The sequence below is a fragment of the Sturnira hondurensis genome, unplaced genomic scaffold, assembly GCF_014824575.4.
Source record: "Sturnira hondurensis isolate 20B ecotype Veracruz unplaced genomic scaffold, ASM1482457v3 Scaffold0014436, whole genome shotgun sequence".
Taxonomy (NCBI): domain Eukaryota; kingdom Metazoa; phylum Chordata; class Mammalia; order Chiroptera; family Phyllostomidae; genus Sturnira; species Sturnira hondurensis.
Window position 1 is genome coordinate 2,010,439 of NW_028087067.1, and position 16,530 is coordinate 2,026,968.

Here is a 16,530-nt window from a genome sequence, read left to right on the forward strand (position 1 = left end):
TCCTGTGTGTGTGCACGTGTGTGCACGTGTGTGCAGTACGTGTCTGGCACTGTGGAGGCGTAGGCGGAGGAGAGATGCAGGCGTTACTCTCTGCTGGTCACGTTTTAACCCAGAGAGAAAAGTCGTCTGGCTGAGGAAAACCAGTATGAGTTCAAAGAAAATAGCATATATTGAAGAAAAGCTTATCTTTGAACGAAAATGGACAAGTATCGCCACATATGGTGCACAGTGAGTTACACTCTGTCGCTTTTAAGGCCACACATGGTGTGGCGGTGGAATCAAAGCTTACGTGTCCTTGACACTGGTGCTGGTTTTTTTTTAATTACAAAAACAATGAACAGGAACATGATGCATTCATGACTCCCAGGTTTGCGTACTTACGAATGAGAGGAGTCGTTCTGGGCCGGACTTGGTGGTGGCCGCCCAGCCCCCTGCCCCAAACTTAGACTCTGCACCCACACCGGGCATGGAACCCCATCGGTGAAGGCTGCGTGCCTGCACGATCAATCCCACGACTCTAGCTTTAGTTTCCTGGAGCCCAGTTATAGTTCTGCAGTCAGGAATTCTTCACACTTACGCTCGTTGCCCTTGCCCTCCACCAACCAGAAATCAAAGTAAACAGACTGAAAAAAATTATAATCTGTGGTTTGATGCAAAACTAGAAAAGCTAAGAAAGTATGAGCTAAGTTTAACTTGATAGACCAAATTAAAGGTTCTGTAAGAGACACGATTTGGCGCTATTCGGTATTAGCTTGTGAGGGCAGCGACCTGGGCAGGGACTTGTCGGGTTACGGGAAGTTCTGGAATCTGAGCTAGTCCATCACCGTTCAGCCGGGGGCAGCGCGTCCCACGTAGGAGTCAGAGACGGACCACGGAAACCCTGCTTTGCAAGGCTCTCTGTTGTAGACACTGAGTGGAAGGAGACGCGTGGGTTGGACTCACTGGTGCTTCCCCAGGAAGCTTTTCCCACCGTGGCAAAGGACGTCCTCAGGGCATTCGGGGGTGCAAGCGGATGGGGTGAGACGTGCCCCTCCTGGGCACTGGCGGAATCTGGAGAAAGGAAAACGGCTTCAATCTGACTTTTTTTTCAAACTGATTCCAAAATACCTGTTTTTGAAAGTGACGATTTGTCTTTTTACTTGTAGGTGAAGGAGTGAGAGAACTTAATGAGACAGTTACTAAAGCGCCAGGTTTGTATGCCAGACCAGCGACAGATGGCCATCAAGGGCAGTGACTGGTCCTGCCCTCTGGGCAGCGAGACAGGTTTTGGCAAGTCTCCAACCCCACTAGTCCCTGACCGAGTTGGTGTGCTGGTGACCGAGACCGCCAAGGCCACGCCGCAAATTCCTAGCGCTTTCTCCACCGCGGTTGGTTGGCGGAATAGCGGTACTTAGGAGGAGGAGCCCCGGCGTGACCTCCCACTGTGCCCCTGCAGGTGCCACGGGCACCGGGTGGCGGCCGGGGACCGGTGTTGGCGACAGCAAGTGGTATAATGGAGAGCCTTCTAAAGAGGGTTAGGGTCCTCTCCTCCCCCCAAGGAAGCGGACCCAGGCGAGGCCTTGGGCCCCGAGTCGGGCAGCTCAAACAGGAGCCCACTCTCCCCACGAGTCCCCAGGCTGTAGGCAGCCTGTGCCCCCGAGACGTGAACTAGCGTGGCTTGTTGCGTGTGGCGCCTGGCTAATCACACGACAGAGCCCTGACCCTGACTCACGGTATTAACTCCAGACAGCATTGAAGTGTTCCAGTGTTCCCCAAATCATAACTAAGTCAAGCTTTTTTAAACAGCAGTAGCAAATCTGTGTAAAAATACAAGGCTGCTTTCCTGGATTCCCACACTTGGGTTTTAGCACTGGTCTCTTGGACTCAAGGAGCTATTATCCTGTCAACTGTGCGGGGTGTGACAAACGCCCTTGCAGAGTCACACGCTGGGTCACACTTAGAAACCCTTAGAGGAGGCGAAAAGTCACTGTGCGATTACAGGAATCGCTACAAGGGCATCCCGAAGTATAAAAACTCTCTTTTTGGAACCCATCTTCCCAGGCTATTCTGTTTAGCAGCTATTTACAAGTCGAACGCTGAGAAATCAACACTCCCTCTCCAGGCTACGTTGTCCCCCTCGGAAGGAAGGGGGGAAACGTCGGTGGTGGTGGCAGAGGCGTGTGTCCCGCTCCTGTTCGCTTCCACTCTGTTCAAGGGACCAAACGGTGTATCCATTTTGTGTGTTCTGAGGCACACACGTGGCCACTGGTAGACCCCCATCTCCTCTCGGAAGGGGCGCGCGTGCGTGTTAAATGCAGCTCTTTGTCAGGGTGGCACGCTCTGACATGCCTGCTCTCTGGTGGCCACACTACTGAACACTGCCAGCTGAACGTCCAATGACAAGGACTCAGAATGACCCATCAGCTCCTCACGGTCACATGCGAACAAGAACAAACCACTTCCCAGGCCCCCACCAAGAGTCCCTTCCCTGAAGCCCCCCCCGCCCAAGCACATTAGAAGCCCACCCAACTGGGTTAGTTCTGATTAGGGGAAATCAAGCCACCTCGATGACAGCATTTTAAAGGCTACTCATCTTGGTAAAGGAAGCTGCGTGGGGCTTGCCGGTGAAGACCCGGCGGCCGTGGGGCTGGTGGACAGCGGCCATGTTCAATGCCAATTCTCAACAAGAAAACACATGGGACACCGGCGTTGATATCTCAGTGTTCATTTCTTGAATTGGTGTCATTGGGAAGTCGGGTCCACTCAGAACAGCAGGGTGTGATGACGTTCCCTCCGTCTTCGACTCTCCCGTCACCACAATGTGTCTTACGGGTCAGCCTGTCTGGGAAGGGACCGTTTGGACAAGGGGCGGTGGCCGCAGGCGCCTCTGTGTCCCCGGCATTGGCAGCACTAAGTGGGTCTGCAAAAGTGCTCTTTGGGAGAAACAGGTCTTTCACTCCACCTCGCAGGCCCAGCAGAGGTTTCCTCCCATGCCGCTTGTGGGGGCTCCTGCCTCGCTGTCCCACGTGGGCCCTGCCTGGGGCCCACCCAAGGGACGAGGAGTGAAGCCCCTTCCCTGGCCCACGCCCCCCTCCCAAGGCTGTGAGAGGGTGGAAGTTCAGGTGTGTGGGCTGGCAAGGATGTGGGGAAATGGGTTTAGTTTTCACAGTCAGTAAATGAGAGAGAACGTTTCAGAGGTCTTTGTGAGTCGTCCTGTCCCAGCTGGATTTTAATGTTTTACATGGACTTCTTGCCTTTTCTGTCTGAACTCATCCCCACCCGTGACGTGGGCCACCCCTCCGTCTGTCCGTCTTCCCTATGGTGGGGCGTCTGCACCGGGAGAGGGTTTGGCCACGGAACGCAGTGAGCTGTCTCTGTGAGCGGTGCAGCCAGCCCCCGCGGGGCCAGGCCACGCAGGCTGCGTGAGGGCGGGGCATTCCTGACACAGGTCCCGTGTCTGTCTTCTGAGCCTCTGTCTTTCAAAGCGAGAGTCACTGACGCGTCAGCAGCGATTTTCTGGGGCCAGTTGCTGTACGTCTCATTAAGCACAACACGGCCTAACCCTGTATCGTAGTCCCGGCCCCAGATGCGCACTCCAGCCTCAGCAGGTCTGCTTTGCATCTGAACTCTGTCTCCCCCAAACTGACGAACGTGTGTCTGCCCCTCGTGGGAGCCCCCCCCAGGGTGCACTTGAGTTCCGCACACCACAAGGGGCCTGCGTGGGGTCCATCCCCCTCATCCTCATCACTGTGCTCATGTCTGGCGTCTCCCTGAGTGAGTCCGCCTTCTCTGTTGTGAAAGACCCTCGTAGCTCCGTTCCACGTCGGCTGATCCGCGCCTGTATTTCCTCCCCCGCAGTTCCTTCCGACGTGTTTTTCGTCAGCTCTGTGTGGCAGGGCCATTACGAGTATTTGGGGAAGACTCAACCGGCAACGCTGACCGTGGACGGCTTCAACGCCACCAGCAGCAAGGTGAACGCCACCTTCCGCGCCGCCGCCCAGGTGGAGCTGAAGCTGACAGGTAGGCCCGGTTGTCCTAAGCCGGGGACCTGGGCCGGCAGCCGCTCTGACTGTCCCCTGTGCCCTGGCGTGGGGATGACCCTGCACCGGAGCCTTCCCACCACGCCGGCTTCGCGTCCCGCCTTCGCGTCCCCTCAGGGGCCACGCGGGCGATTTCCTCCTTTCGCGGCTCACAGACCAGTTCAGAAAATGCCCCAATTCGCTCAAGATCATGCACATGACATGTTGAGCCAAAGATGGGGACTTAGTCCAGAGAGGCAGGTCTCTAAAAGGTATTCTTTGACAAGTGGGGTTTTTCTCTTTAACCCAAACCTTAACTCTAACCCTAGATATTCTCTTTCTTTTTTAAATGTGTTTACTCCTGGTTTGGGGGTGTTTTAGTTTTTGAGGGTTTTCTGGGGGAGTCATCCCCCTGTTGATAAAATAACAACAGCTCAGACTTGCCGGCCAAAGGTCATTCCCTCCACCTGCAGTGCACAGAGTGGGTTGGAGTTTGAGAGGCTCCAGGGGACGTAGCCCCCGAGGGTGGGAGGGGACCCTGGTCCACAGGCAGGCCCGCAGGCGTCCTTGTCAGCTGGGACTTCAATGGTGGCTCCCCACCCTCCCTGTGCCCAGGGCAGCTGGGACATGAGGGGGTGCTTCTCTTGTTTCCATGGGAGACCGCACTGCTGTGTGCTCCAAAATGGACAGCGGCGCTGTCCCCTGTCTTGCCTTCTCCACACGGAGGAGACAGGCTCACCAGTGCGTGTTTCGGTGCCTTCGTCCCCTCCTGCGGGCAGGGGACTCGCGGCGCTGCCGACAGGTCCCGTGCGTGCCGACCGCTGCACCTCTGGGTGAGGAGAGTGTGGGACAGTCCCTCCACCTTCCTGAGGAGCTGGGCAGTGTGACCGTGGAGTCACCTCGTGCCCGAGAGCTTCCAGGCCACCCAAGTGTGTCCGTCACCCCCTGGCCCCCACACTGCTCACTTCACCCTAGTGGGTGAATCTCCCCTTTATACGCAGCTGTCTGCGGGGTTATGGCTCTGGGTGGGGGCCAGACTCCCGTCCCCATAAGTGAGTCTGTCGTAAACAAAAAAAAAATGTTGGATTTCAAACATGAATATAATTGAAAGCATGTTAGTTTTGTTTTGCTTTGTTTTGTTTTCTGTGGGATAAATAGGTTGAAATGTTTCCCCAGCGGGCGATACCCAGTCACGATAGACAAGGACTTCCGTAAGAGGTGATTGTAAGGAAAGAGGTGCCGGAGCTCAAAGTTGAGAACATAATAACGATGTCTCTTCTCTGTGACACTGCCCCCTCTGAGCCATATTCCCAGCCAGTGGCTGCACGCCGGCGACGGCCGGCCCGTGAGTCCCGGTCACGCAGGGCGCCACGCTGGGTCTCTTCGCAGGGGTGTACAAGAAGGAAGAGGCCCACCTACTTCTGAGAGCCGTTCGCACGCGCGGCCCAGCGGACGTCTTTGTGGGCCAGCTCGACGGCGGCACCTGGGGCCTGGACGGCTACGTAAGTGCCTGGGGGGCAGCTGAGCTCCGACGGACAGGCCCCCCGAGGTGCGGGTGGCAGGGGGCGTCCGTGAGACAGGGGGGGATGGCTGGTGCTTGGAGGGACGCAGTGGCCCCTCTGCACACCGACCTGGCTCTTGTACCCCTCAGCCGAGCACAGAAGAAACCGAGTCCCCAAATGAGCTGCTGATGGGCTGAGGCAAATGGCTGTCACTGCCGGGGCCACAGCAAGATGTGGACTCAGGTCCCCAGGCCGCGGACAGCCACTCCGAACGTCCCAAACTGCCACTCCCGGATGAGCAGGGATACTTAGGACGCCCCCTTAAATGGGCTTCTCGGCACCTCAAGCATGTGTTTGCACTGTGATTCGTCCCCTGCCCCAGGGCACAGCGTCACATAACGCATGTCAGTCCATGGCGTGACACAGGGCATTTTGCATAACTCGGGTTGTGTGTGGTTTCCCATGTTTGTCCTTCTTAAAAAAGACAGCTCATCCACACGCGTGTTGTAAATTCACAAGCCACTTTTGAGGTCAGATGAGTCAGAATTTACGTTAGTTAAATGTTTCATCTGTATATTTCACCTTTTAACTGCATAGTTTCACCATAAAGAACGGCAAAAAGGAAACATTAGCTTGTCCTCTCTGAGCAAGAGAGGTCCGGCGGTCTTAGGGAAGGAGGGGCGAGCGCTCCGGCCCTCATTCCACACTTCCCCCCCCCCTCCTCGCACCACAGGTCTCATCGGGACTAGAACGGGGAGGGTTCACTTTTCAAGGCGACGTCCGTGGCAAAGACTTCGGAAAGTTCAAGCTGGAGAGGCAAGGTGAGCAGTGCGCAGGCTCCTTCCAAAGGGAGGGAGTGGCCGGCAGGCTGGCCTTTGAATGATGATGCTGGGAAGTGACCGGGAGGCCAGGGCACCAGAAGGGACCCAGTTGAAAACAGCGGGGGAGGTGAACAGGTTTTGTAACTCAGTGGGGGAAAAAAGAAACCAAGTGGCACGACAGAGCTGGAAAAACACGGGCGATGCGTGGCGTGGCGTTGCTGCCCTCACCGTAGACGGGGGGAGTGAAAGCAGGGGGAGGAAGAGAGCCAGAGAACTCAGCGGGCTCTCTCACCGGAGAAAATTACACGTACGCGTGATTAGAAGTCACCAGAGAGCAGCGAAAAGACCAACTTCAAAAATGTATGTGATGGACTCAAAGAGAGGTCATTGTTAGTTATCAAAATGCCCCAGTGTTTCAAAAGTGATTTGGGGGGTGGGGCAGAACGGGCCCGTGGGAGTCTGTCCGGTGAGTGTCACGAGTAGGTATGCACAGCCCGGCAACAGCCTCTCACCCGACAGTTCTACCCCGGAATGTGTAGCAGACGGTGCCACAGCTTTTCGTTTTCCTGGCTGGGTGTGTCTCAGGCAGGACCGGTTTTAATAGTTAACGTCTGAAATAACCTCTCCATTCAGCATAGCGATCACAAAGGAACTGCGGAAAGAAACAACCTGAGGCGGTGCCCTGGGTCACACAGAAATAACGGTTTCACTAGCGCACTTTGTGACAGTGACGAGGGCTATGAATTTGTGTGGGAAGACGTCTGTGCATATGTGAGAAAGAGCCCACGGGAGACAGGCAGACAGACGGACACACCCTCCTCCTTCCTCGGTCTCTCTCTCACTGCTTGGGCTTTACCTGGATCATGTACAAGGAACGCACTCAGTAGCCTTGGACTTGGGGTGAGGGACAGCATTCTGTGTCTTCCTCAGGCATCCCGCCATTCTGAGGGAACGAAGCCACTCTCCAAAATCTGTGTGTCGTGTCCATTTCTGGGAAATGCCCGGCACGGGCCGGTCAATTGGCAGAAGGTAGATCCATGCCTGCCTGGACTTGGGGCAGGAAGGATGAGGGGCACCTGCTCAGGGACCCCAAGTTTACTCCAGGGGAGGGGACAGTGTGCCTAAAGTGGATCGTGGGCGTGGCTGCAGCCCTGGAAACATGAGGACAAACAGCGAGCTCGCAGACCTCGACTGGCGAGTGTGCCGTGAACAGGGAGCTCACTGGTGCGTGAGCGCCTTTGGATGGCGCTGCCTGGAAGTGGAGGGGCCGTGGCAGGCGACCCGCTGTTGGCCCCCACTCCTAAGTGAGGAGGTGCCGGCGAGACAGTGAGCGGGGGCCGTGTTGGGCTGGGAGAGCAGCCAGAGCGGCAGCAGAGCGTCCCACTGACTCGGAGACTCAGGGGCTGGGCAGAGGGAGGGGAAGCGAGGGGGCAGGGCAGTGAGGGGAGGAGGTGGCAGTTCGACAGTGCATGGGGGGGGCAAGGATGTTTTTGTCACGGCCCCTGCGAAGTAACACTGAAAGGAAGCCAGGCCACTGCCTTGGAGGGCATTGGGTGAGGAGCAGGGACCCAGAGGGCATGTACTGGGCTAGACTCTGTCCCGAGTGGCCAGACCCTGCTGACCGGCAGCTTCGGCCAAGGGACTGCTGCGCCATCAGCGAGGAACGCTGGAAACGGCCCTGCTGGCTACGGGCAGTGGGTTGGCCGGACAAACCCCAGCTCACGCCATGAATACCGCAGAGCACTGCACACCTCCAGCGTTGAACCTGACCTCTGCATACCAGTGGGAGAACCCTGAAGGGCGCGGTTCAGGTGAAAAAGCCGAATCTAAAACCTGTGAGTCCTCCTCCCGGTTTTTAGAAAGGTAATAAAAGAGACACAATCGTATGTGTGAACAGTTCTTTCTGCAAGGCCACTACCAACACCCCAAAGCTATAGCATGCGGGGGCCCAGGGGACCTTCATTTCCATGGACCTTTTGACTATTTATTTCCGTACCTTTTTATGCCATTCTAATTAATACCGCGTGCATGTATTGCCCTTTAAATTGCTAAAACAAGGTAAATAACTGAAATTAACTAGGAGCTTCAGACGGCCTCGTAATATCTGAGAAAGGTTGGCTGCATAGTTCACGCACCCACCTTCCTTGTTAGGGTGTGAAGTCCCTGGTGATGGGTAGATTCTCCAGGACTTTGTTGATCGGGAGTCTGATACCTATTATGGCCAAAAGTATGCAGGCTTGTTGCAGAAAACACTTCAGTGGATTTAAGCAGAATACAAATTTGGGAGAGCGAGGTGAGGAGACTCCAGGATTCTAGAACCTGGAGCAGGCAGTGGGGCAGCTTCCTGGGAACCAGGGGGCGCTGATGTGCCAGACTCACGGCACTATTTTTTTACGTCACGAAGGTGCCCGGGGCGCCCCTGCTGGTCCAGGTGTAGGGCAGGCCCCGAGGTTCGGGAGGAAAGCCGCCCAGGGTGGCCTGGCCTGGCGCCACTTCCGTCCCCGTACACGCCGTGTGCCGGCCCTCGTTTCAAGCAGTAGAGATGTCCCGGCCCGTGGTCCTCACAACAAAGCTGTGAGGTGGGTGTCCTTCGGGCGGCGTGTCCAGGACACCCCCAACCCGGCCGCAGCCAGTGGTGGCCGGGACTCCCCGCAGCCGCTTGTTCCGTCCTCCGCTGGCACGACCACCAGCAGCATCCGAGGTGTCCCCGCAGCCACGGGGATCGGGTCTACGCCTGCGTCGCTCCCTGCAAGTTCAGGGTGGGAGCGTCCTCGTGGCCACTCCCGTGCCAGCACCGGACGCAGAGATTTAGAGAACAGGCCCCCGGCCTGCAGGCGTGAGCGCGTCTGGAAATCCGCGACCAAGGCCGAGGCCTGTGTGCTGCCGGCCAGGAAGGGTCTCAAAAAGATGCGGGTTCGAGACCCAGAGCCAGCGTCAGGATGAAGCAAGCGCGCAGTAGAGCTTCGGGTGGAGGAGCCGCCCCGTGCTGCCTCCGTGAAGGCCGGGGACGAGTAGAATTGGCACCTTTTGAATGTGGAAATTCAAGAATCTTTTATTTGGAAAGCTATTTTCGTAGTTGAAACCCTTCGTTGTTTCTTTGTGTTGGGCTTCATAGAAAGAGAAAACGAGGCTCCCCTCGCAGTTCAGCGTTCCCTGCGTCCTGGCGCTGCGCCCCCGAAAGCAGCCGCCGACGCGGGCGTGGGAACCCTACGCAGAGTCAGACTGCTGGAGGCCCGTTGCCCTCCGAGCCCCGGGAGCGTGACACGTAGTCAAGTCCCGCTGACCGTCCCCTGGACGGGTCAGGTTTTGCGTCTCCATCACGGAGACGCACGTTACTGTTTCTCCGAAGGAGTATCGGTGGGTCCTGCTGGGACTTAACTGCTGCTTCCTGGAGGATTTACACTCGCGCATAAAACGTGTCTCTGGGTGCGTGTTCATTGGCGCACGTCCGATCGACCCTTTTGTCTTCCAGACCCGCTGGGCGCCGACCAGGACTCGGCGCGCCGCCCCCCGGGCACCAGCAGCGGCTCCGTGGCAGCGGCCATCCTCGTCCCCTTCTTCGCTCTGATCCTGTCAGGGTTCGCCTTTTACCTCTACAAACACAGGTAGGAGCGCGCACCGCGCGCTGGCGGGCGCGTGGGTGCGAGGGCTGCGCGCCCTGCCTCTCACACGCACGTGAACGTGGCGTCGCTGCGCGGCGTTCGGCCCCGCGTGCAGGACTCTCACGCGGGGCTGTGGTGCTCTCCTTGCTCGCTGGCCTTCCCTGTGAGCCCCTCCGAAAACCAGCCGCGGGGGAACCCGTAGCGGGGTTGCAGGTACCCCTCTCTGTCTCCCGTTCCAGCGCGGGAGCTGGATTTCCCTTCCTGGCGCCCTGGGCAGCGCCTGGGGCCCAGAGAGGCCGTTTCCAGGGCTCAGAAAAATGCGACTTACAAAGTGTCCTTTCACTCCTCTTTAAATACAAAGGGCGTCCTTACTAGGTGCGCAGCAGCACCACACGCTCCTCCCGTGAAAAACTGTCTCAAATATCAGCTACCTGGCATGTGTCTCCCGACAGGAAAATGGCAAAATTCCAGGAAAATAAAACCTTGCATGGAATTGATCCTTTCCTTGCCATTGGCATGGAGGCAAAAAAAAAAAAAAAAGCAAAACTCAATTTTGAAGAAATTACAGATTCACTTATAGTTCCTCTCTGTGGCAAATGCGTCACCTGGAGGGATTCGGCCCACACCAAAGGTCTTAAAATATTCTTTGGACTTTAATTAGCATTCCTACAGGTAATAAAAATTACAATCCTGTGAATAAGGTTTAGGTATGTTAGATGTGCCTTCTGTTTATTTATGTAGGGCAGATATTTCTACTTATCCTGGCAAGCAAAAAACAAAGATACAAAAAATACCAGTGTATGGAGGTCTGGGTTTTGTTTTTTTTTAATGACTAATGGAAAAGGTTTCACTGTGTGTCTTCATGCTTTTCTTGAAACGTAAAATTGTAAGAATGTCACTTCACAACTACGTGCTGATAGCTGCTTGCAAGTGAGCCTTCACTTCTTCGTGGTTGGTGCGCGCTCGCCGTAAGGATGGGGGCTGGGGCGGGGCGCCCCAGACGCTCTCAGAGGGTCTCCCCACGGTCTAAGACTGCCGCTTCTGTGGCAGGTAGTGTTTCAGAGAGAAGAAATCCTATGCACACGAGTCTGAAGAGCCTTATTCTCACATTTTGGTTTGGAACTAGATGAAAATTTAGTAAATGGATAACTTTGTCTGGCCACCTTCTGCAGAAAAATCCATCATGACTTCCAATCCCTCATTGGCTTCTCATCAGGTCAATCACAAATGTCCCTCCCCTCACAAGATTCTCCAAGAAATGTAATGCCCGCACAGGGACACACACCTGCGGGAGGGATTTATAATCCTGCACATGGGTTTCTGCTTCTGTGACATCCACATTGACCCCAAGGACGTGGTGCAGCTCAGGAAATTCTTTTTCGCACCTTTTGGCTTTTTGCCTGTGGATGGGGGGCTTCCCTCCAGGGTCTCCTGGATGGGCGGCAGCCCCACCTGTCAAGTGGGGGGGGCACCTTCTGGTCACACAGACATTTACCTGAGTCACAAATAGTGTCTTCAACGTATCCCTTATCCTTTATTTTCTTCTCTTATCCTTTAAAAGGATAAGCTCACGGAACTATATCTACTCACACGTCAATTAAACATTCCTTCTGGTTGTGTCTTAATGTGAAGAGGAGGCAGCCTGGGAGGATCCCCGCACACGCCCCCACACACACATGCCCCCCACACACACACATGCCACACACACACACACACACACACACACACACACCCCACCCCCACCCCCCCCACCCCCACTCCCAGGTGGTCAGTCTCCCAACCTCAACTGCTCCCTGTAAGCGGCAGACTTCCACCTTCCAGCAGGTGGCGCGCGGGAGCAGACCTCAGCCGAGACCTGACTGAGGGGGGTCCTGCTGGGTGTGGGCTCCCTGCTGGACCCCGGCAGTGGGGCGTCCCTCCCAACGAGGGCGGGAGGGTGGGGGCCCCTGAGCTGGGGGGTTCAGGGAAACTTCAGCCACGTTGAAGCTTCGTGGACATGCGGCGACTGAATCTGTGTGCTGACTTCTGCTATCGGAGCATTTTCAAGTTCAGTGTCGGGGGCCCTGCACCCTGCCTTTCTGCTGACGCAGAGTTCTTCGTCCTCTTGTTCTTCACGAACACCTTACAATGTGACGAAACCTACTAGTAATCATGGCAGCAGAAGTCTCTTTGTGTCAGCGTTAAGTGACGTCTTTGCCAGAGTGGTCACTTCAGGTCGTGTTCTCACCGCCCGGCCTGTTTTCCTTAAGTCATCTCTTCTGGAAAGGGGCAAGGGGGAGCTTACCTCTTTACACCTGAAAAGCCTTCAATTCTCTAATCTGAGGTCTACCCAGGGGTTTTCTTTTAGCTGGAAAATATGTACAACGGATGAATAATGAGTCTAGCGTCTTCTCTGTAACTTCCTTGTTGGAGACAAAGTTGCATTCCAAAACCTAGCTCACATTTGGTGACGTCAGTAATGGCAGCCAGTGAGCAGTTACCTTCGTATTTCAGTTGAATCCCCGTAGTCCTAGAGGGCGGACACCTCGGTTCCCACTTAGTGGCGAGGACCACTTTCTCACGGTCATAACACTTAGGGGTAGGCGGACACCCAAGCAGAGTCTGTCTGCCACCTACATCGGCGACCTTCCCAATTCACCCAGATTATCAGATGGAATTGGATAATTCTTTGATTTGGGGAACCACTTCAGTTTTTAAAGTTCTCTTGATAATCTTGACCAGCCACTCAAAAGAGTGAGCCCTGCGAGGGACAGCGGTGTGTCCCCCGACCCCCCACCGCAGTTCTGTGGCCTCCTGTTGGTGTGGCTTCCTGCGGACAGAAGGGTCAGCACAGGCCCAGCCCCGGGCATCGGAAGGCAGGGCCCTGACCGTGTCTGCTCTCTCTCCCTCCTAGAACGAGACCCAAAGTGCAGTACAACGGCTACGCCGGCCATGAGAACAGCAACGGCCAGGCCTCCTTCGAGAATCCCATGTACGACACGAACTTGAAGCCCACGGAGGCCAAGGCTGTGCGCTTTGACACGACTCTGAACACGGTGTGCACAGTGGTATAGCCCCCAGCCCGGGGGCCGACTCATAGCCATACCTCTGACGGGCAAGCAGTGATTCCTTTGGTGCCATGGACCTCTCTCCCTCCTCCTCCCGCTTTGCCGCGAGGCCCTTCCCATCTCGTACCGGATTCACGCAGCGGGGATGTCCAGAGAGCGTGCACAGTCTTCTGAGGACCGGCCACACCTGGCCCCCATCCGGCTGCACCTGCGTGGGGTCAAGGCGCCCTTGAGGAAGCCTGCCCACCCATCCACCGAGGCACGAGGGCACATCCGCCTCAATGCCTTGGACGTCCTGCCTCCGGAGGCTGAGATGCCCTGCCAAGCAGCCTCCTGGGCACGCGGCCACCGCCCCTGGGCGTGGTGACAAAGCAGCAGCCCCAAGACACCTTCTGTGTGTGTCTTCTCACCCCCACGAATGCAAATACTCTGGAAAATGGCTCTCTTGAAGGAGACACCTCCCTGGTCGACGCACACACCCACACACGCCCCGCCGGCCTTCCCCAAACCTGGCGCGCCCCTCGGCGTCCGCGCCCAGGGCCATCTGCAGATTCCCAGTCAGCTGTTCTATTGCAGAAGTTTTGATGCACAATTTTTTTGCACTAGTGTGTTACGAATGACTGAGTAAGATTCTGATAAAAATATACTATTTACACAGGGTTTATACACACTACGCATTGTATATAAACATCCCCTCATTTCTCAAGCCGAGCATCTCACTGACAGGTTGTGTAGGAGAGAGAGAAAATCCCCAGATATGGCACAGGTTTTCACAGAAGTACCGTATTAAAGAGATTTATTTTATTATTGCTTCTTTTAGCTACATATCTGTGTTGGACTCATTGAGAAAAAAAAGAGGCCTTTTATTTCCCACATGTTTCCCCCTCACATCCGTCGCTGTCCTGGTAGCATCTTAGAGAAGGCTGCCCGCGCCCTCCACCTGCGTGTACAGATGTGAATAGTAATTTATTTCAGATGCGCGTGGCCGTGTGGGCGGGAGCTTCCTCCTCACACTGTGTTTCCCGTGGCCGTGCACCCCCAACGTTGCGTGGAGGACGGGACCCGCCAGGACCCTGGGGACCCGCTGGACACCGTCAGTTAGGGTCAGAGGGCCCGGCGTTACTGCGCAGGCAGGAAAACAGGACTCGCGCCCTCCCTCCCGGTGCCTCGTCCTCTGGGGTCCTTTGCCTTTCAATTCACACCGTCCCAGACGGAGAGAGCATCTCAGCGAGGTTCCAGGGTCAGCATTCGTCGCGGGCAAATTGTAAGTCACAGGACGAAGGGAGTGGGCGTGACCATCCCCAGTGTGGATACAGTCAGAGTGTGACCCAGACGAGGCCACGATGGAATTGTTTGGGTCACAGGGGGATCCGCCGTTGTCACCGTCGATCACCGTGGGGTAGAAAGAGCCTGCAAAGAGAAGTCCTCTTCAGTCGTTTGGGTGTCACGCACCTGTTCCTCACGTGGAACGCTCCCCTCTCTCCACACAGACCGGCAGCAGGAAAGCACGGCAGGTTCAAGGCTCCTGGTCGTCCCTCGATTCAAGTCCGGCGTCCTGGTTTGTCTGCAGGTGGAAGTGCAGGCTTCACCGTGGAAAATGGGGAGAAGAACTGTCAGGGTAATGGCTCACTGTCTCCAAGCCGTGCGTCCTGCTGGGTGCCCCCTGCTCTGTCCTCAGTGAGGGGCATGTGTCCTCCATCGGGAGGCCATCACCAGCCACCCCTGGTGGCAGCGTGGCCTTTGCCGTTCCACAGTCTCCTGCGGGATTCCCTGCATGTTTCCCTCGGCCGGCCTGGCCACAGGACGGGTCTTGGCTTTGCCACGGGGAGTTCGCGTCCCCTCTTCAGACCAGACGAGGTTGGCCGCAGCCCAGGTCCCCACACACCCCGACCCAGACTGAGGGGTCAGGAGGGGTGGGCTCGTGTGTATGGGACATGGCTCACCCCCACTGTAGGTGTGAGTGCACGTACAGACACACACGTGCACCGAACACGTCCGAGTGTGAGCTGCTGGAACCAGGTGCAGCCAATCCGACCATCTGTCCCCACGTGCCTGTCCTGCTGGCCGGGCAGTGATGCTTGGAACCCTAGGAGGGCAGGGCACAGGTTCCAGGCACCAGGGCTGGTCAGGTCAGGCACAGCTCCCCTTGGCCATGCAGGACCACACCGCCCTTCGGGCTCCTTGGGGCGCCCGAGGTTCAGACACAGTCCCCCCCTGAGCTGGCCCCTCCCAGGTGAGTGCACGGCCTCAGAATGTGCCGGAAGACCCTCCCTGCCCAAGGGGACCTCAAGAGGGAGCGCCCACGCTCACGCAGGTCATGTGCTTAAAGCTCTTTCAAAGCGCTGCTGTCTCACACATCTTGCCTTCCTTCAGGCTAGCTGCAATAATTTTTTTCTTCTGTAAGATATTTTGTAAACAGCGACACAAAAGCTATCGTAACAAGGGGAACTCGAAGGCTGGCGCCCCGGTCGGGACCTGCGGTCACCCGCCGTCCGGACATCCCACCCCGTGCTGCTGACTCACGTTAGGTGCAAAAGATCTTTTTGTACAGAGATATATTTTTTATGAAGAATTTGTAAAATTATTAAATATGCTGTAATTTTTTGATTAATGTAGGTAAATTGTTAAAGAAATAAATGTTTTTACAATACAAAACTGTAATTTTCCCAATATTGTACATTGTACCATCTCTAGCTGATTTCCAGTTCCAATCCTATCACACATGTATTAATATTACCGTGGCCTGTTAAAATGAACAGTATCTTTTTTTGTCAAAAAAATTATAAAGACTGTAATATAGCCTGTGCATTGCCACCTATCTTTAAAGCAAATCAGAGTTCTAATTAAATATTTAATTTTACATTTCTACTTTCCCTGTGACTCTGTTTGAGCTTTCCCTTGTGGGGGGGGGCAGGGCGAGTCATGGATTTTACCATGTTTAGGGGGGGCTGTGTCCCAAGGCATGAACATCACCGTCACGATTAGTGCACAGCTGACCCAGGAGGAGTGGTCACGTGCAGAGCAGCGATGTCAAACCGGCTGATTTCTTAGTGGCTTGCCTTAAGTCAGTGGGAGTTTTGTTCTGCCTCCAAACCAAAATCTGGCCTTTATTTTTATGATAAAAAATGTTAAGTTCTTTCTGTAAAGGTTGTTAAAGATTTTAGTTATTGTTATACTTATTTATTTTTTGAGAGATGGTAAGGGAGGGAGAAAGAGTGAGAAAAACATCTATGTGTGGTTGCCTCTTGTGCGCCCCCTACTGGGGACCTGGCCCAAAACCCAGGCAGGTGCCCTGACTGGGAATGGAACTGGTGACCCTGTGGTTTGCAGACCTGCCCTTAATCCGCTGAGCTACACCAGCCCAGGCAGATCTTATTTTTTTCAGAGCAAGGGGAAAGGGAGGGCGAAAAATCTCCCACACCCATGACCCAGCCTCCAACCCAGACAGATTCCCTGCCTGGGAACCGAACCAGTAGCCTTTCCGTTCACAGGCTGGATCCACTGAGCCACCTCAGCCAGGGCACTTGCTGTAAACTTTCTCAACACTGGAAAATGACCCC

General features: G+C 55.4%; 1 protein-coding gene across 1 annotated transcript in view; it reads left to right on the plus strand.

Moving 5' to 3' along the window:
• Positions 1 to 13,483, plus strand: part of CSMD1 (CUB and Sushi multiple domains 1) — a 775,017-nt gene extending 761,534 nt beyond the window's left edge. Inside the window, exons 65-70 of the mRNA XM_037063399.1 lie at positions 1,146 to 1,190; positions 3,838 to 3,999; positions 5,388 to 5,500; positions 6,234 to 6,321; positions 9,794 to 9,926; positions 12,817 to 13,483. Of these exons, the coding sequence (XP_036919294.1) occupies positions 1,146 to 1,190; positions 3,838 to 3,999; positions 5,388 to 5,500; positions 6,234 to 6,321; positions 9,794 to 9,926; positions 12,817 to 12,976 (701 nt within the window). The 3' untranslated portion in view covers positions 12,977 to 13,483. The remainder of the gene's footprint in view (positions 1 to 1,145; positions 1,191 to 3,837; positions 4,000 to 5,387; positions 5,501 to 6,233; positions 6,322 to 9,793; positions 9,927 to 12,816) is intronic.
• The last annotated feature ends 3,047 nt before the right edge of the window (positions 13,484 to 16,530 follow it).